The sequence below is a fragment of the Marmota flaviventris genome, chromosome 7, assembly GCF_047511675.1.
Source record: "Marmota flaviventris isolate mMarFla1 chromosome 7, mMarFla1.hap1, whole genome shotgun sequence".
NCBI classification, from domain to species: Eukaryota; Metazoa; Chordata; class Mammalia; order Rodentia; family Sciuridae; genus Marmota; species Marmota flaviventris.
Window position 1 is genome coordinate 1,467,120 of NC_092504.1, and position 19,377 is coordinate 1,486,496.

At 59.0% G+C, this 19,377-nt stretch overlaps 1 protein-coding gene across 6 annotated transcripts in view; it reads left to right on the top strand.

Annotated features, from left to right (window-relative positions):
* Positions 1-19,377, top strand: part of Uvssa (UV stimulated scaffold protein A) — a 34,390-nt gene that overhangs the window by 7,468 nt on the left and 7,545 nt on the right. For 4 of the 6 annotated variants that reach the window (XM_071614072.1, XM_071614074.1, XM_071614071.1 and 1 more), the window contains exons 8-12: positions 9,562-9,670; positions 15,785-15,956; positions 16,399-16,524; positions 17,802-18,027; positions 18,529-18,637. In XM_071614072.1, the coding sequence (XP_071470173.1) occupies positions 9,562-9,670; positions 15,785-15,956; positions 16,399-16,524; positions 17,802-18,027; positions 18,529-18,637 (742 nt within the window). Of the gene's footprint in view, positions 1-9,561; positions 9,671-15,784; positions 15,957-16,398; positions 16,525-17,707; positions 18,028-18,528; positions 18,638-19,377 lie in introns of those variants that run through there. The other 2 variants (XM_071614075.1, XM_071614076.1) reach the window with 2 other exon arrangements.

A 19,377-nucleotide genomic window follows, 5' to 3' on the forward strand; every position in this document is an offset into this window, starting at 1 on the left:
AGAGGAATGGGCCCTCTGTGGTTGGAGAGGCAACAGGGGTTCCTGGGCTTCCCTGAGCAACCGCATGCCACCAGAGCAGGGCAGGGTCTCTAGATGGGGCTGAGAGGTGGGAGCCACAGGCAGGCTGAGGGAGGACTGGACGCTGAGCCTGGGCCTCCAGGAAGTGGGCTAGGGTGTAGCCAGGCATCCACCCTGGAGCACAAGGTCCTTGGCACTGGATGCCTTGGAGCTGGCTGGAGGAGGCAGGTGAGTTTGTAGCAGTCTGAGAGCAAGTGAGGGTGGTATTCCTGCCTAGAGATGCTTGGGGGCTGTGGCAGGGAGAGGATGCTGCACTGGGGCTTGTTGTGCCTTGTGAAAGAGAACTGTCACATGCAGATGCCATCTTCCTGCCTTTGGTTGGTCTCTCACCTGCTCTCAGAGAAGCTGAGAAAATAGACACCAGATGCACCGCTCCTTGGGTCCCTGGGGAACCCAGAACCAGACCCAGCTGAGTGGAGAGGGTGCCAGCCCTGGCCCGGGGAAGGTAGACTTCTTTTTTTAAATAATAACTTTATTTTTTATTTATTTTGTGTATGCAGTGATGAGGATTGAACCCAGCACCTCACACGTGCTAGGCAAGTGCTCTGCCACTGAGCCCCAGTCCCAGCCCAGAACCTCCCCCTTTTCAAAGGTAGCTTTGAGGTGGAAAGAACTCTGTTTCTTGCCAAGAAAAAGATGAAGTTGCAGGCCACGCAGAGCCCAGACCAGGAGTGGGCATACGTGTTGCCCACCAATGGTGAATGTGCATGCAGCCGCCAGGTCAGGGCTCTAAGCTGAGCTCAGTCAGCTCATGCTGTGGCTGGCATCCCTGGTGCCCTGTCCTGTGTGGTATGACCATACTGTGCCCTGGCAGCAGACCTGGGGTGGCAGTGCAGTGCCAGAAGTTCTGGAACCCGAGAGGAGGAACCCCTACCTGAGCAGCCGCTGGGAGATCCCTGGCTGTGGAGGCCGTGTGTGGCCCTCAGGCCCACCAGAGGGCGACCTTGCTTCTCTCCTGCAAACCCCAGGAGTCTGCGCCGTGCAGCTTAGGGACAGGAGTCTTTGTGGGCGCTTGTTCTGCCTCACTAGAGTCCACTGTGTGTGGCATGCTGCTTGTTTAAGGAGTCAGCTTTGTCAGTTTTGACCAAAATATATTTACGGTGAAAAATAATTGTCTGGTGGGAGGAAGGTGCCTGTCACCTACTCAGTCAGAGGAGATTACTCTAGACCGCAGGGCACCAGCACTCCGAGCAGCCAGAGTGCTGGGTGCAGAGTGAAGGCCAGGTGGGCCCCCAGCGCTATGCTGAGTGTGGAGGCTGCCTTGTGTGGTGTGCACTCGTGCTGTCCAGGGCTCAGCCCATGGCCATTTTGCTGCTGATGGCCTTGGTTGTGGCAAGGATGTCCTTGGACATTTGGTGTCCTGGGGATGTCTACAGGCTTCCCGGGCTGCTGGGGTCCATTCTCATCAGGCCTAGGTATGATCAGCCTGCATGGTCTTCTGGGGCTAGTGGCAGTGCTGAAGGTGGCAGGACCTGAGCCCAGAAGGGTCACAGCAGCTGGCTGCTCTCCTTGGCCTGAGGCTCTGTCAGCAGGGCCCCTGGAGAGCTGCTGCCCCTGCTCTCATCTCGGAGCCCCACGGTGCCTCCCGCAGGTGCGGCTGACTAGGGGAGGGTCCCCGGAAGTCTTTCCCAGGGCTGCTGGCTGCTCAGCCTGCACTGTGGTGAGGGGCCGGGGCTCTGAGCTAAGCTTAGCCAGCTCTTGCTGCCGCTGGTGTCTCTGGCACACCAGAGGGTCAGGCTGTCCTGCGTGGTAGGTAGCCTGTGTCCTGGCCCCACCACACCTGCTGACTTTGCCATGTGCTTGAGGAAACTTGAGTCCTAGCCACGTCTGGCCGTGTGCCTCCTCCCTCCGCAGGCCCAGGAGGTCTGGTTTCCTTGACCTCTGCTTGCCCTGGACTCCTGCCAGCTGCCCTGTCCCTTCCAGATGCTGGTGCTCAGGTCTGCTGTGTCCTAGGGTGGGTGAATGGGACTGGGCCCACTGGTGTAGCTACCTCTCTATTCTGGCTGTGGCTCACAGGGCCCATCCTGAAGCTCTCGTGGGCTGTGGACACTGGAGTCCCAAATCCAGCCCTTCGGAGCTGTCCACCTGGCCCTCTGTGGTACACAGCCTCAGGCCACTGCATGGCCCCTGCCTTCCACTGTACACTCTGGCTGTTGGCCCTGCTTTGACTCCACTCAGTGTGTCCTTTGATACTGTCAGAGTAGATGACTCATCCCCACTTCTGCCCAGGGCCTGCAGGACCTGCTGCTGGAGGGCAGGGCCACACAGGGTGTTGTGCATGGGCAGTGAGGGGCTGCGGGTGTCCTTTGGCCACGTGGTCTGGTCAGTAGACTCCTGCCCAGGCTGCTCTTCAGGAGAACGGGGCTCCTGTGAGTGCGCAGGGCCTATCAGGCCCTGCAAGGTTGATGGTGTCCCAGCTTCAGTGGGAAGACAGATGTCACTCTGCTGTCAGCTGAAGGGACACTTTCTGGACCCTCTCCACACACTGATCCTAATAAAGGCACTCTGAAATCCTCAGAGGTTTCTCGCGCAGCGGCAGAGGAGCCGCCCGCAGATGGAGTGATTGGAGGGCTCTGGCTGCAGCCGCTTAGGCTCAGGTGAGCCGCTTCCCAGAATAGAGGCTGCAGCCAGCGCAGGCAGGCCTATCTGCACATCTCCCTCGTGCTGGCGGCCCTCCCTGCAGAGCTGCAGCACCCGCAGCGGCTTGGGCAGGGGTGAAGCAGCTAATGAACATCAGTGTTAATTAGAGCTGTTTTAATTAGAAATTATGAATGAGGTGTTCTTCACTAATTTTCAAATAAAATTTACGAAGGGTTTAAATTGTTTCCCTTACGTTTCCCCACTTAGCATGGGATTGGCATCGTTAACTCCGCGTGTAGAACAGGCTAGGTGGGGAGCACTAATTCAATAATGCGTGATTCAGACATCTGAGAACTTCTGACAGACGTGAGAGACTGAGACAGACATGACGCCCACTTACAGCCAAGTGGCCACCGCCAGGCCCTGGGCACTCCCAGCGCCGAGGGGTAGGGGGAGGGCAGCCTGCCTGCAACCCGCTGCAGTCTGTTTCACAGGTCCTCTTTCTGCCTGTCGCCTGTTGTCTACATAGTATTGTTTTCCTTTTGACATAGGTGCTCTGTCCTCAGAAAAATACGTAAGCCAGTTTAAATATGTTTAAGTGTCTGTCTGATAGAGTGTCTCCATGTCGGCTCCGTGTGGGGCAGACGGGGGTGAATCGTGGCTGGATCAATATGGAGGGTCATTGGGTAGATTTAGTTTCCACCTTGCTCTGTTTCAGGCAGGCTGTAATGATCCAGCTGCCTCGTCCGTTAAACTGATAAAGATCCTTTGAAAACTTTTAAATTGCCTGCTTTTAATTATGTGCTTGAATCAACGGTTATTTTCTTATTGTGTAATTAACAAAATACTAATTTCCCACCAACGAGTGAGTCAGAGAACAGTGATTCCGAGGCGCTGTCGCCTGGCCCTGTGGGCAGTGCTTTGCCTTCTTCCCTGTGGTCAGGCTGCGGGCTCCCCTGTGTCGCTGGCCAGCAGGTGGGCTTGGCCTTGCCCTCACCGACCTGCCTCCAGCCCCAGCTGCCAGCCTCTCCCCCAGCTGTGGGGTCGGGAGCTTCCTGTGCTGCTGCCCAAGCCCTCGTAGCAGCTGGTTCCCTAGGTGAGGAGGACAGAATCAGAAAGCCCAGGGAATGAAATGTTGGCCCATCAGACACGCACAGGGACGGTCAATCAGCTTCGCCTCCAGGAAGCCTCTGCCGCCGTCTGTAGCCTTCCTGGGTGATCCGGCTCCTTCCATCACGCTGAAGGCCACGCTGCCTCCCACGGTGCCGGGGGAGGGGCGGGTGCGCTGGTGCTTTGAAAGGACAGGCTTTGAAAGGACAGGCTGGGCCTGGCTGCCCTCCCAGCCCTACAGCATGGAGCCCCTCCTGGCCCCATGGCAGGCCACCTCAGCCAGGCACCTTCCCCAGCCAGCCGGTGCCCTTCCAGCCTGCCCACGCCTGGTCCCCTGGGTTCCAGAAGACACTTCCTGGGGTGGATTGCTTTGTTACCCCCATTTTATAGATGGGGGACCTCTGTGGGCCTGGCGACCTTGCCTGGATGCCAGGCAAGGCTGCCTGACACCTCCCCGCCCATGCCTGTCCTCTGAGCACGGTCTCTTGCTCCCCAGGGGCTGCCTGCTGGCCACATCTCTGCCTGGGGAGGTTGGGCTGCAGCAGGTGGCCTTTCACATGCCTGTGTGGGACTGTGTGAGCCACGGGCCCCAGAGTGGGTGAGTCTGGGTCTTCCTCATCCTCTGCCAGAGTAGCTGTCTCCACAGAGCTCGTGGGGGCCAGAGCTACTAGATATGGAGACGTTGGTTGCTCCATGAGGCGATTGTCCTCCACTGGGTCCAATGTGAGTTTCTGTAAGGTCCAAATGACCCGTGATGACCCTCCTGCTCTGTGCCCCTCACACCGCCCCTGTGCAGGAATACCTGTGGTGCAGACTCCCAGGAAAACCAGCTGTCCTGGCCCAAGTCCAGCCACCCACGGGAGGGAGTCTGTGTGGACCACCAGCCCTCATTGGCTTACAGAAGTGTGTGCCTCTGGCTGGCCGCTTGTCTTCACCCAGCGGAGATTTCGGCCCTACCCTTACTCTAGAAACACTCTATGCACGCATGATCCAGGGGCTCTGCCTCACACCTGCCCCCAGCTGGATGAGGCTCTTGGCCCCTGGGCCCTGGGTGCTCCTTGTGCATGCTGGCAGTCTCCAGGGCAGGTTGACTCCTGATTTGGTCAGTTGAGGAGGGGAAGTGCCTGCCACTGTGCTGTGTGTGGGTGTGAGGTCCCTGAGTGTCAGCCTCGGAGGTGCTTGTGTCAGAAGGTGGTGGTCGGCTCAGGAGAGTGTGCTCCTGGTGCCCTGCCCATGTCCAAGCAGGTTGACTTGGCCTTGGTGCCATTGCCCATGAGGGGCCTGCTCCTGGGGTGTCCATTTGGTCAGTGGTGCGACCGCCCTCTGTCCTCTGACAGTGCGTCCCTGGCAGTCGGAGATGCACATGAGATATTGGCCTGGCCGGCAATTTGCACGGCCTTCCAGGGAGGGCATTAGCATATAAATAGCAGATGCAGTGCCGACCATCACAGCTGAGCACGTTTAATTTTTAGTTTATAAGATAGAATGGGTTTTTAAATGCATAGCCATCAAGCCCTGAGAGACAAATGCAGTTTGGAACTCACTTGTCTGACGAGGCCTTACATCATTTTTTTTTTTTAAAAGGGAAATAGACACACATAAAACTGAACAAAAGTGATTTCTTGGGTGAAAAGTAATTGAGATTGCGCACCAAGTTAATTAGATGGTACAAAATTTATTTAATGGTCCCAGCTGTATCTCCAGGCCGTGGGGCTTGGTGGGCAACCCGCTTTCTGGGCACCAAGCTGTTCTTCCCATTCCTTCGCAAATAATTAGCAACCTCACTGCCCCTACTTCTGTAAACTGATTGCGCTGTATATTTTAGTGGTTTTATTGCTTGTTTAATTATGATGGTGGGGACTCATTTTTCTAAATCCTTTTAACTGTGGGTGAGAATCAATTTGTATAAAACCAGCAGTGTCCCCCTCTGTGGCCTCCCCATGGCCACAGCCTTGGGTAGAAGCTTCTGCCAAGTAGGTGGATTGGGCTGTCCCTGGAGCTGGCTTGGGATAAGGCTTCCAATTGGCTGCAGGCTCAGGCTCCCGGCTGGCCCCTCCCAGGCACCGAGGACTTCACCTGTCAGGCTTCCTTCCTTCTCCCCTGGGTCCTCTGCATGCTGTTTTCTGGCAGTTGGAGAATCTCAGCTCCCAGGTGGGTGGAAGCCAGTCTGACCTCGCCCTGTAGCTCTCGGTGGGAGTGAACTCCTTCCCTGCACCTCCATTGTCCAGCCACCCCTGTACAGCCCCGCAGTGGGGTGCTGTGGTGCCGCGGGCCCCCCTTGTGCGGTTTCTGTCTGGCCTAATCTGTGACCTTGAAGGCAGGTCACCACTGCTGTGGCTGAGCTCACTGGATTATTTAGTCTCTTAGAATCCAAGTGCTCAAAGGGAGTCTTCCACAGGCCTTAGATTCCCTGGGCCATGCCGCTTTCTGAGGTCTGAGAGGGGGCTGTTGCTTGTCACCATGGTGTTCTTGTCTCAGAGCAGGTCACTCAAGTACCCTGGCAGCTGGCAGCTGAAAGCTGTCCCTGCCTCTTTGGACGCAGGTGTGTTGCTGCCTGTCCAGGGCAACGGAGCACATGGATGAGCGGCAGCTCTTGCTCACAGAGGTGAAGTCAAACTTGAAAATGGATGCTTTTGTGCCAACTTGTATCAGCAGTGAAGTCTCTAACTTATAGTTGCTGTAGCTCGCGTGTTACTGCCTCTGAGTAGTTGAAAAGTAAAGTGCAGGTGTGGGTGACGTGGTTGCTGTGGCCCAGGACGAAGCCCAGGGTCTCCCAGAGGCAGAGGCCTCCTAGGGCACGGCCAGCAGCTGCAGAGGGAGAGCAGAAAGCCGGGGCCTGATCAGTGCTTGTTTGAGGACACAGAGGAACCTAGGACTTCAAACTTAATCACAGAAATAAATGATTTTAGTTGGGGAGAAAGAAGGTATAACTCCTAATAGTTAGCTGAGCAGTTGAATATTTTTTAGAAAATGAAAATTTGATAAAAGTCCTCAGTGAAATTCAAGGGTGTGAGCAGTAAGCATAATATTTTATGAAAATGACCCCCATATTTAAACCCTGGCACTGTGTGTGCTGCATTGTAGCACCCCGTCCACATCCACCTTTTAGAAAATTAAAACACATAAATTCTGTTTAGTGTTTGATACGCACTGCACCGGCCGGAACGTAAGCCCTAAAACCTTGGGCTGCTCTCCACCTTTCATAAATTCCTGGGTAGATTCTATACAAAAATAATTTTCAGGTCCGTGGCTCATTGTTATTCAAACGTGATTGATCGTCGTCATTTGCTCAGCTCGGGAGTTAAGTGCCCCTGTCATTTCCAAAGAGCATAATTGGGACGTTTCACAGGTCAGCGGTGGAGACAGGCTTCCCTTTTGATCAGTGTTAGACTGATAACAAAAATTACAGTTTCCAATGATTAATGTCTCCTGTGCTCCCCAGATGCACAGCCGTGGGCTGTGCCTAAACACAGAGCATTTGCATCTGATTATAACTCTCCTGGGCAGGTCTCCTCGTGGGGTTGTTGAGTCCAGCCCCAATAGTCCTGTGCTGTAGTGCTGGCAGACAGCCCGGGGTCCACGTGTGTCCTGGGGCTGTGTGTGCGCCCTAGGGCCACATGTGTGCTGAGGCTGTGTGTGTGTGTGTGTGTGTGTGTGTGTGTGTCCTGGGGCCACGTGTGGGCTGGGGCTGTGTGTGTGTCCTAGGGCCACGTGTATGCTCAGGCTGTGTGTGTGTGTGTGTGTGTGCTCGCGCGTGTATGTGTATGTGTCCTGGGGCCACATGCATGCTGGGGCTGTGTGTGTGTGTGTGTGTGTGTGTGTCTCCTGGGCCACGTGTGTCCTGGGGCAGTGTGTGTGTCCTGGGGCCACATGCATGCTGGGGCTGTGTGTGTGTCCTGGGGCAGTGTGTGTGTCCTGGGGCCACATGCATGCTGGGGCTGTGTGTGTGTGTGTGTGTGTGTGTGTGTGTGTCCTGGGCCACGTGTGTCCTGGGGCAGTGTGTGTGTCCTGGGGCCACATGTATGCTGGGGCTGTGTGTGTGTGTGTGTGTGTGTGTGTGTGTCCTGGGGCCACGTGCATGCTGGGGCTGTGTGTGTGTCCTGGGGCAGTGTGTGTGTCCTGGGGCCACATGCATGCTGGGGCTGTGTGTGTGTGTGTGTGTGTGTGTCCTGGGCCACGTGTGTCCTGGGGCAGTGTGTGTGTCCTGGGGCCACATGTATGCTGGGGCTGTGTGTGTGTGTGTGTGTGTGTGTGTGTGTCTGTCCTGGGGCCACGTGCATGCTGGGGCTGTGTGTGTGTCCTGGGGCAGTGTGTGTGTCCTGGGGCCACATGCATGCTGGGGCTGTGTGTGTGTGTGTGTGTGTGTGTCCTGGGCCACGTGTGTCCTGGGGCAGTGTGTGTGTCCTGGGGCCACATATATGCTGGGGCTGTGTGTGTGTGTGTCCTGGGGCCACGTGCATGCTGGGGCTGTGAGGGCTCTGGGGCCACCTGTGGGAGCTGCTGGTGAGTGGCTGAGCTGGGTCAGGTGGGCACCTCAGCTCCCTGGTTCCGTAAATTGCTGATACTTGGCTTCCAGGGAGCCTGTGGGCTCCTGCCCTGGGGGTCCGCAGCCGCTCCTCTCTGATCACCTCCCTCAGGCAGGTGCCGGGGTGGAATGCCTGTTGGGAGGGGGTGTAAAAACAAGCATGTGTGAGGACCACTGGTGTTCCTGGGGACCCCGGCTGCCATCACAAAGGGACCTCCCTTTCTGGACGCTTCCTTCAGCCCTGTGCCTAGGTCATGGTGTGGTCCTCACACCCTGGGGGCACAGCCCTCAGCTGCCCAGGACGGTGAGCTTGGCTCCCTGTGTGTAGGGATCTCCCGGGAGGCGCACGTCCCTGCAGTTGCTGGTTGCTGTGCTGGCATCCTGTCCTGGGTGTGAGGGCTCCTGGGGATGGAGGCTGTGGCTTAGGGGCTGGTTCTGCTGTGCTGCAGGTGCTCGCCGAGGGGGGGTCTGCCTCGTGCTGTCTGCTCTGGTGAGCTGATGGGCACGGGGCACTGCTATCAGCAGAACCTCGCAGCAGCCCCAGGGCAGGCCAGGACTCCTGTTTTGGGGATGTCAAGGACTCCATGGGCCTCTGGTGCCACCTGCTGAGGTGCCCAGAGCCCGCCTTCCTCTGGGGAAAGCAGGCCTCCTGCTCCCCAAGTTGTGGGTGGCGGCACTGTGCTCCTGGGACTCAGGCCAGCTGCCACATCAGGCAGGGGAGGTAGCCTCGTCGGGAGCTCCTGCATGGTGTGTTGTCCAGATGACTGCCTAGCGGGTGGACGGCTGCTACCTGTACTGCAGGGAGAGACATTTGCTGTCCACCTGCGTGTGACTGCTCTGTGCAAGGATGGGGCAGCATGTGCCAAAGCATGGAGTGGCAAGGCCAGAGGCAGTGGTGCAGAGGTGCTGAGATTTTAGGGACAAGAATCACCTGAGCCAGTGCGGTGGCACACGCCTGTGATCATGAGTTCAAAGCCAGCCTAAGACGCTAAGCAGCTCAGTGAGACTCTGTCTCTAAATAAAATGGGAAACAGGGCTGGGGTGTGGCTTAGTGGTGGAGTGCCCTGAGGTCAATCCCTGGTCCCCCGCCACCAAAAAAAAAAGGAAAAAAAAAAAAAAGAATCAGCCCTGAGATGACCTTGGGTGGACTGCAGTCACTCGATGCTGACGCCCGGCTGCTGTGGAGGGGGCTGGGGCAGTGGGTGGCAGTCCCTGTGCGCGTTCACAGGTCTGGGTGTCCTTATTAGTTTTTGGTGGTGTTTCCACAGACTGAAGCCCCAGGGGACGAGGAGGATGAGGACGACGAGGACTTTGTGGAGGTGCCGGAGAAGGAGGGGTATGAGCCCCACATCCCTGCCCATCTGCGGGCTGAGTATGGTAGGCCGCAGCTCAGGGGGCAGTGGGAGGCGCCTGGGGAGGAGCCCCTGCTCTGGGAGCTGCAGCCCAGTGACCTCACAGGAGGTGGGGCTGTGGGGCCCCGCCTGTCCTGCTGGCTGCGCCACGGATCCCTGAGCCGTTCACTGCTTCATTTAAGGGTGGGCTCCCCGGCTCCCCTGCAACCTGCCCTGAGGCAGGCTCCCATGCCAGGAAGTCCTGCTGCAGGCCCCTCTGCCCAGCCCTGGGCCAGGGCTCTGACCCCACAGTGGGCCTGCTAGCTCGAGAGGAGGCAGGTCCTGGCCCCGCCCTGCAGCTCCTGGGTGCTCCTGCCCAGCAGCGGCCTCAGGAGAGTGTTCCAAGAGTGAGGTGGGCAGCTCCCTGAGCAGACGGATGCCCTCTTGTGCAGGCTCCCTGGACCCAAGGTGTCGGGGGGACTGGTTCCAGCAGCTCAGGAGCCATGTCTGGTGGTGGCAGGGAGTCGGGGGGAGGCCTGGGCCTCTCAGGGTTGGGGGTAGCCATACCACATGCTCAGGCTTTTATCCCCTAGGGACGATTCCTGGGGATGTCAAAGTAACCTGCGTACCTCTTGGACACTAAAGGTGGACAAGGCGTCGGGGCCAGGACTGTGATGTCCACAGCAAGGCCACGTTCCTGGTGAGGAGTGGCACAGCTGCAGTTGGCCTTTCCACCTAGGAGCCCCTGAAAGTCACACTCTGCAGCCCAGGCTCCTGACCTCCAGGGCAGGGGCAGCCTCGAGTCCGGTGGGTTCCAGGGCCCCAGGGCACACACAGGTGTCATGTGTTCACGTCCAGAGCAAGGAACTGAAAACCGGACCCCTAGCTTTTATGGTGAAATTGACAAGTTGGTTTGAACTGAAGTCTGTGAGATGAAACGTAGATTTGTTAAAAGAATTTAGACGATTAGGCAACTCGCGTGTGAAGACATGACCCATTAGGGGTGTCATGCCAAATTAGCACAACCACATGCTAATGCCCTCCACTCACACAGCTGTGTGCCCACACGTCCGCTTCTGAGCTGGGCAGGGCCAGGGGGCTGGGCACCTGGGGTTCAGTCGTGTGAGTGTGATAGGGAAGCTCCTGCCCTGACCTCACTGGGCGCCTGGCCTGGCCTGGCCTGCTTTGCAGAGGACCTGCCTCTGCCTGGTGCTATCCTGCCCTGGGCCCCGGCCCACCTTCCTCCATGGGCCAGACCCCACCCCAAGCCTGGGCTCCAGCTGTGCCTCCTCGAGGCTCCTTAGCCATTGACCCCTCTGACCTCCCACCTGCCCCCAGCCCCCCCCCCCCCCCCCCGGCACCTGCCATTCTTTTTGAATACCAGTGTCCACCTGAAGTGGCCTTTGCCATCTCCTGATTACTGCCTTTCCTACGTGGCCAGAGCCTCTCTTGGGTGGCCACAGCTGAGTGCCACACTGACATGGGTACTGGGAGGTGCCTGTAGCCTGCGGCTGGGTGCTGTGGCCACCCTCCCCAGCCCACCTTACCTTGCCCTCTGCTGGACCAGGCCCTAGATAGCAGAGAGGCACTGGTTCAAGTGTGGCTACCTCTGAGGCTATTGGGTCTGGGACGGAGGGCCACAGGGACAAGTGAGGCAGAGACAGCCTGTTGGCTCCTTCCTTTCTCTGGTCCTGGGCCAAGGACCCCAAGGTCTCTAAGCAGCCACAGCACCTGCCTAGGCTCTTGCCTGCCCAGATATCTCCTGCCTGCCACGTGGCCTTGTCCCCCTCCCTGAGCCAGGGCTGGTCCTGGAGTCTGCCAGGGAAACTGGCAGCTGGCAGTGACTCTTGGCTTGGGTCACACCAGACTTTTCAGGGTCTGGGCCTCTGTGTCCCTGTTGGTGCTTCTGAGTCCTCAGGGTTAGTCTGCAGCCTCTAACTGGCAGGACCTGCCTCTCACGCAACCTTCGTCCTGCAGCGGCTTGTAGCGCAGGGCTCGGAGTAGGACACAGCAGAGGCCATTGTCCTCCAGCCCAGAGTGACGAGGTTCCCTCTGGCCTGTGGCTTGCGAGTGGCCAGTAAAGTGGCACGACCACAAAGGCAGACTGTCATGGAGTGCTCCCTCGACGGGCCTTTAACTGTCCCTCCAGGCAGTGGGCACATGGGGGCAGGGCCTTGATGACCACCAGTGGAGAGTGATGGGCACCAGCAAAGTCCTTGGGCCCTCCTGTGTGGAGGTGGCCTGTGTCCCCCTTGTCTGCTGGCCAGTGGAGTCCATCCAGTGAAGGGGTTGAGCTGTGAACAGCCAGGGGCCTCTGCCAGGCTCCTTGGGACACCTGCCCAGTGCCCCTGCGAGGAGGCCCAGTTGCACGGAGGTGTCTCAGGGGCCCAGGGCTCTTGTGCCTGCCTGACCTCCAGCACAGAGGAGCAGGGCAGGGCACCCTGCTGGGGTGTGTTGGTCCAGAAGAGGACGCAGCCTCAGCAGGGCCTTGGTTCCTGAATTGTGGGGAGATCCATGACACAGAAGTGATGACCCATTGCCTGTGCCTGGGCTCCTGGTTCCTGTCCTGCCAGCCTGCTTTGTGACTACCCCTCGTCCAGGCTGTGTGCGCAGGCCTGGATGTGGGGAGGGGGTTTGGCGAGACCCTGGCATTTCCTTGGTGCAGACTCACCCCTTCCCTCGGGAAGGCTTACAACATTGTCTTTGGCCTTAACAGACAGGGGCCTAGGGGTCTGGGCAGTGCTGCTCCTCCTGCTCTCCCCAGAAGCGTCAGGTGGAGGCCGATGGGAGAGGGAGGCTGTGCAGCGGGGTGCTCTGACTCTCTGGTTCAGGGTCTCGCTGTCTGCCCGGCCCTGGGCTGCGTTGCGGAATCAGGGGGGCCAGCAGGGCCCCTTCAAGCCTGGGGCTCAGCTTCGGCTGGTCAGGTTGCCATGAGGCCTGGAGCCAGGGCAGGGCGGTGGGGACCCCGTTGGCCTCCTGTGGGAGAAAGGCAAACGGCCCGGGAGCCCTGGAGACGCAGGGCAGGCAGGAGGTGTGCCTGGGCGAGCCCAGTTCATGATACTAGTTTATATTCTGTCGCTGTTTTTTCAATTAAACGTGGGTGAATCTGAAGTAGTTAGATTTAGTCTAAACCCACACAGCCGAGGAGACCGGGGCTCTTTTTCTTTCTCGTTTCTTTCTCTGAATTTTCACTGAGGGGCTTTTATCTTTCCCTTAATCCTACCATTTCTGTCAGGACATAATCTCTTTCTCAAATTTACATTTTAATTACAAGGCCAGTGGAGCTAGGTGGAATCAATAATGTCAGCGCTGGGCAGCCCAACTTTGTGCGGAGCCCAGCCTCTCCATTTCCTGCTATCGATTGATCTCTCCGCACTGTCTGCTTTAGTGCTTCAGGCAAATAGGTGCCACTTGGCCAATTTAAACAAAAACAGGGATTTGGACATTTTTATGATTCTTTTAAAAGCAACCGTGGGAGTAAACTTGAGCCCAGATACTGTACTGAGTCAGCCGAGCAGAGCTGGGGCGCGAGGTGGGTCGGTCGAGGACTCTGCCCTCATCTGCTGAGAACCGCGTGCTGGGCCGAGGAGCCCTCTGTGTTTTGGGTCTGCTCTGGAGGTGTGTCAGCAAGATTGATTCCCCAGGACAGTGCAGGCGGGGCCCAAGCCCCGAGTGTTTACCCTGCTCTACACGCTTACCCATCTTCTTAATGGTCTAAAACAACAAATCAATGAAAAATATATTTCATTCTTGTAACTCTTAGGAATTCTCCTATTGATCTCTGGGCTGCGATTGTATCTGTGCAAGTGTCACATTGTTCTCTTCTCAGTCCGGCTGCCTCGCAGCGTGCGGTGTTGGCCAGCCGGGCAGTGTGGTCCCTGGGGAGGCCGTGCTGCGGGTCTTGGGGCTTTGGGATGCCTGGGAGTGGGACCTGGGCATTGGATGGTGCTGGAGCCTTTGGGCTGAGATCCGTGGTGGCCACAGGTGACCGGCAGCCCCCAGGGACCCCGAGCAGCTCCTCCGTGTTCTCTGTGGGCATCTAGGAGATGGGAGTGTGCTGGGTCCTACAGCAGGGCTGGCATGTGTTTCCCCAAGGGGCCAGAGAGCGAGTGTCCGTCCTAGCTCCCGAGCACGCCCGACAGCACAGGGCGGGAGGGCACAGCTGTGTGCCAGGGGGCTTTATCTACAGAGGAAGGCTGCAGGCGGCTGTGGCTCTTGTCTGCTTACCACCGTGATGTCCTGAAGAGCAGCTGGCCACATCTGTGTCCTGTCGGGCTGCCCTCTGCTCAGGGGCAGTGGTGCTGGCCTCCACCTTGGTGTCGACTCATTCGCACACCCCTTCCACGTTTCCTACACGTCGACACGTCCCTTCTGTTTTTGTTTAATATTTATTTCTTAGTCATAGGTGGACGCATGTCCTTGTTATTTTATGTGGTGCTGAGGATGGAACCCAGTGCCTCACACGCTAGGCAGGCGCTGCCACTGACCCAGCCCCCGCCGGACATGTCCCTTCTCTTGAGGTCCTTTGAACTTAAAATCAGTTTCCCTGGTTGAGCTGCCATCTTGGCTGTCCCTTGGTCCTTCCTGCACAGAGACTCTGATCCTGCCTTTATGTGCTCCCTGTCGCTGGTCTCGGGCGGGACTTGGGCCGGGGGGTGGCCACAGCTCTGCCCAGAGGTGATCTGTTGGCTGGGCTGCAGCCCTGGGCTGGCAGCCGCAGCACCTGGACGTGCTGCCCGGGCTGCTCCGCGCACCACACGTCCCCTCAAAGTCGCTGCTGCTGTTGGTTTACTTCTTTTCCCACCTTTGTTAAAATGTTTTTTTCTGTTGCTTCTAAATCCTTTTTTATCTATTTTTTTCTGATGATTGTTTCTAATTTTAAAAAGTGTGTGTTGTCCCCTGCTGTGTGCTCCCTGCAGTACCGGGGTGGAACTCGCCTTGCACACTCAGCTCACACTGCCTCTGAGCTGGCCATCCCCCATCCACCCTTGGTTTTTATAGCCTCTTGATTTCTGTTCTGTGCCCCGGCCCAGGACTAGTGGCTGAGCACCCTCCCGCCCCGGCCTCCCTGTCTGGTAGGTGTGGACGGAGGGGCAACAGACTCCAAAGCATTCCCTGGGCCCTTCCTGCTGAGGCTCCCGTCGAGGAGGCCCTGGTCCTCACTGCAGGCTGAGAGGGTGGAGAGTCAGGCTGGAGGCCCTCAGCCGTGGGAGCAGCCCTCCCCGGCCCTGCGCACCGTGCTGTTGATATGCTGCTGCAGTAGGACTGTCCTTCTTTAGATGTATGGCTTTTTCTCTGATGTCCTTAAACTCCCTGTAGAATTTCCAGCCACAGTTTCCCTCCGTCTCCAGGAAACGAGGCTCACCATTTCCCAACTCTTCTCCACAGCGCTTCCTTTTCTTTCCTCCAGATTCTGGAAATGAGGACCTTGGTACCTGCACAGGTGCCCTTGGCTCTCACTGCAGGAGTGTGTGTCCTCCGGGGGGGGGTCAGAGTCCCTGCTACCCTTCTGCCCTGCAGCAGCCTTACTCCTGTCGGCTCGCTCTAGTGCTGGGCTTCCCCTGTCCACTGGCTGCTGCGGCTCCTTGTGAGCACCTCAGTTGGCGGGTGCACAGGGGAGGGTGGCTGAGTGCAGGCGGTGGCAGAGGCAGGCCGTGCCTCTGGAGTCCTAACCCCTACCTGCCCTGTGCCCCACCTGGGAGAGAGGCGAGCAAAGGTCAGGGTGGTCCAGACCCAAGTCCTTGCCTTGGTACGGGCAAGAGGGGTGGGCAGGGCCTTGAGGGATAGCAGGGATGGCGGGGTTTGGTGGAGTTGAAGGATCTGTCCTGTTCCGCCCCAGGGATGTAAGAATGGACACGGCTGCAGAAGCCAGTGTGCCACTGTGCCCGTGGCCTTGCCATCCTGGTGCCAGGGGCTGTGCTCCAGGTTGGCATTCTACTCACTGGGAGCTTGCATCTGACTGGCAGCCACGGGGCGGGTATCTCCAGGCCCTGTCCAAGAGGGGGAGGTGACAGGAACCACTTCTCAGGGCCTTGGAGGATCATGGGCTCTCATGTGCAGGGTGCGTCCCAGTTGCTTGGGCACCGAGAGGTGGCAGGTGCTCACGGGATCTGCCCAGGTCATGGAGTGGAAGTCAGCAGTGGACATGTGTCTGTTTCAGGGCTGGAGCCCAAAGCCCCTCTGCAGGCTCTGGAGAAAGACGCAGCTGCACAGGGCTCACAGGCGACGAAGAGGACGAGAAGGGACGAGGAGGCGTCGGACCCCACCTCTGCTGCTGCCCAGCTGTGGCGGCCCCACGACTGCCTGCCTCCTGTCCTACCCTCCTCTGTCAGGTGATCCCAGATGTCCCACTTTGTTGGGCCACTGCCTGGCACCGTCACTGACTACCCAGAGCACCAGTGGGGTGCAAGGCCTTCTTTTGGCTCCCTTGAGGGCACTTGGGTTGTGCAGCCCTGGGTAGCGGGCACCTGCTGACCTCTGTGTGGGGCAGGGCTGCTCAGAGAGCTGGCACGGTGGGGCAGGACCCATAGACGTTCTCTAGACACAGCTCATCCCCAGAGGCCCTGAAGCTGGACCACTGCTCAGGTCTTGAGAGACAGATGTCAGGTTTCCCAGCCAGAGGAGGGCCAGAGACCAGAGCACTGCTCGGCTAGGACAAGGCTGCTCACAGGACTGATGTGGCTGAGGCCCTGGCTCCCTGGTCTTACCTTGGGTCTGGGCTGCACTGGGCTGTGCCCTCTCCAGGAGTGACAGCACATTCTGCTCTGCTCTCAGGGCTCCACTGGGACCAGAGGAGGCCCAGAAACTGGCGGAAGAGCGGGCCCAGGCGCCCGTGGTACCCTTTGGAGTGGACCTGTGCTACTGGGGCCAGGAGCAGCCGGTGACCGGGAAGATCCTCAGGTGAGTCCAGGGTGCCTATGGCTCCAGAACACATGGTCCTCCCTGAGCCTGGCTGCTGCTCTGTTGGGAGCCGCCCAGGGAGGCTGGGCCTCGTTATAGAGAGGGACTAGCCAGAGAGCACTCGCAGGGGCTCTGGGATGCAGGCCTTTAGAGAGCCCAGCTTCACCTCTTGATCCAGCGCAGTCCTGGTTCTCATGGGGTGCTACTGAGCTGGTCCCATCACTGCCCGGCCAGCCAGAGGCTCCCTGCCTACCCCAGTGGGACCTGGGCTGGCAGGTGGGCCAGGGCTGACAGGGCAGGGAGGCTCACTGGGAAAACAGGTGGAGTCTTACCGGGCTTGGCTAGGTTGGCTTGAGGGCAGTGGAGGCCAGCTCTCGGGAGGCAGGGGGCTGGTGATGCCGCTGTGACCCCAGGGCTCATACTGTGGCCACGTGGCCTGTTCCTGTGAGGATGGATGGCCTTGCAGTGGGGGCCTGCAGAAGGGGCTGCCCTGGGTTGGCAGAAATAGCTTAGCCACTGACCAGCAGAGAATTGTTTGTGGGGTCTTCTGCCCTGGGGCCCAGAGCCAACTACCAGGCCCCTCAGCTTTTGCAGCAGCCTGAGGGTGTTTGGGGAATGCTGAGCCCATGGCTTAGACCTGTGGTCCAGAGGCATGTGGATGCTGCCTCCATCCTGCCTGCCCTGCTCCGCTGCAGGGTGGGGGCGGGCAGGCCAGGCGGGAGGAGCAGCAGGGCACAGAGGTCTGTAGGAGGCACTCTGGGAGCTGTCCCTCCACATATTGTCACCAGGTAGCTAAAGGTCAGTGTAGCCTCAGAGCCCAGCCAGTGGCCACTAGCCTGGCTGGGGACTGAAAGGCTTAGCTGCTGCTCCTCCCTCAGAAGCCCCACACCTGGAGGCAGCACTGCCCTCCTCCCGCCTGCCTGACCCGGGTCCCCCAGGGCCCCTTGCAGTTAGGCTCCAGGACAGTCAGGCCTGAGCATCTTGTTGGGAGGACCCAGTGGGTCCTAGCTGGCCCCAAGCCCCACTGGGGAGGCCAGCATCTCACTCACCTGCATGCCGTGGGGGCGGGGCCCTTGCCTTGGACCACGCTGCAGACCCCCAGATGGTATTGGCCAGGGCAGGCCTTCTAGGGCTAGTCTCCCCAGTGGGGACCCCTGCTCAATGCCCGTGCTCCTGCCTGCAGGCTGGTGGGCAGGGCGGGACAGTCCTGCCTCTGTTGTCCTGGGGCCCTGAGGGCAGAGCACAGAGCAGGAGGGCAGGTGTGACCGTCCTCCAAGGTCCTCTGCAGATGAGCGTCAGGAGACTTGGTACACCGGCAGATCTGAATCTCAGCACCGTTTCTGGAAGCCCCGGGAGGTAGAAGAGGAGGTGGACAGTGCAGATGTGCCTGCCGTGTTCCAGAGCCGCCGCATCACCTTTGCAGGGAAGTTTGAGCCTGTGCAGCACCGGTGCCGGGCCCTGAGACCCGATGGCCGGCTCTGTGCGCGCCAGGACCGGCTGAAGGTGAGGCTGTGGCCTGAGTGTTCTGTGGGTGTGAGGCTGGGCCAGGACAGGGCTGTGGGCACTGGGAGCCTGCAGAAGGGGCTGCCCTGCGTTGGCAGAAATGGCTTAGCCACTGACCAGCAAGAATTGTTTTTGGGGTCTTCTGCCCTGGGGCCCAGAGCCAACTTCCAGGCCCCTCAGCTTGTGCAGCAGTGCGTCTGTGTGGACTCAGAGCCCTGGGAAGGGAGAGGTACACCCTGGCCCACAGCTGCCCACTTTCACCCCAGGCTGCAGGGAGCAGGGAGAAATAGGTCACCACTAACAACTGACTGGAGGCCCCAGGCTCCTGCAGCTACAGCCCCAGGTCTGGGAGGACCAGGGCCCCTGCTGTGCACCTCCCAGGACTCACATCTGAAGGTCACGTGACTGCAGGGCAGTGTGTCCCCCCCCCCAGAGGCACTTGTGCCCAGGGAGCTACAGCCCCACCTCCTGGCCATCAGTCTTTTTGTGCTTGCTTTGCAGTGTCCTTTCCATGGGAGGATCATCCCCAGAGATGATGAGGGGCGGCCCCTGGACCCAGAGGACAGGGCCCGGGAGCAGCAGCAGCCACCACACAAGCAGTCACGCCCAGGTAGGTGTGGGGGCGGGGTGCCAGGGCACAGCCTGGGGCACCACAGGGTCAACCTGGGCGACTCTTCACAGTTCTCAAGCCACAGCCTCCGCTGTAGTAACAGGCAGGTTGGGGACCAGCACCTGCAAGGCCACTGTCGGGATATGGACACACCCTCCATAAGCCACCAAGCTGGCAGTTGCAGGGTCAGGTCCTGCATCCTGCATCTCTCCTCAGTGGAAGGTGGAGGCGGGAGAGGGAGCAGGCCGAGTGTAGGAGGCCAGCTCGTTTCTCCTGCTTTCCGTCCTCCTTCCTGATGGGGCCGTTGCCTTGTCCCATCCAGAGATACCTGTCCCTCCTGCCCTCAGGGCACTTGCTGCAGCCTGGCCGCAGGAGTTGCTGGGTGCCCAGGGACCCAGGGCCCCTGAGCAGCAGGGCAGCGGTGAGCATCCACAGACGGCTGTGCTTCCTGGAGCCTCGGCAGGCTGCCCTGCCTTTCCACGGGCTGGGGTCCCCCACCCTGGCAGCTCTGACCTGCTGGCTGTCTCCATGGACATTCAAGCCTGGGCTGTAGCCCCAGGCCCTCCCTCAGAGGGGAACGCGTCTGCAGGCCCACTCAGCAGCTTCTTGCCCTTGGGTCCTAAGACACAAATGCTGGGTTTCATCCTGACACCAGCCGGTGCCTAAGCCCTGGGCAGTGGGAGGGCCCTGACCTGTTCATCTTCAGGGCAAGGCCTTCCCTGGTGGTCACACTCAGGAGC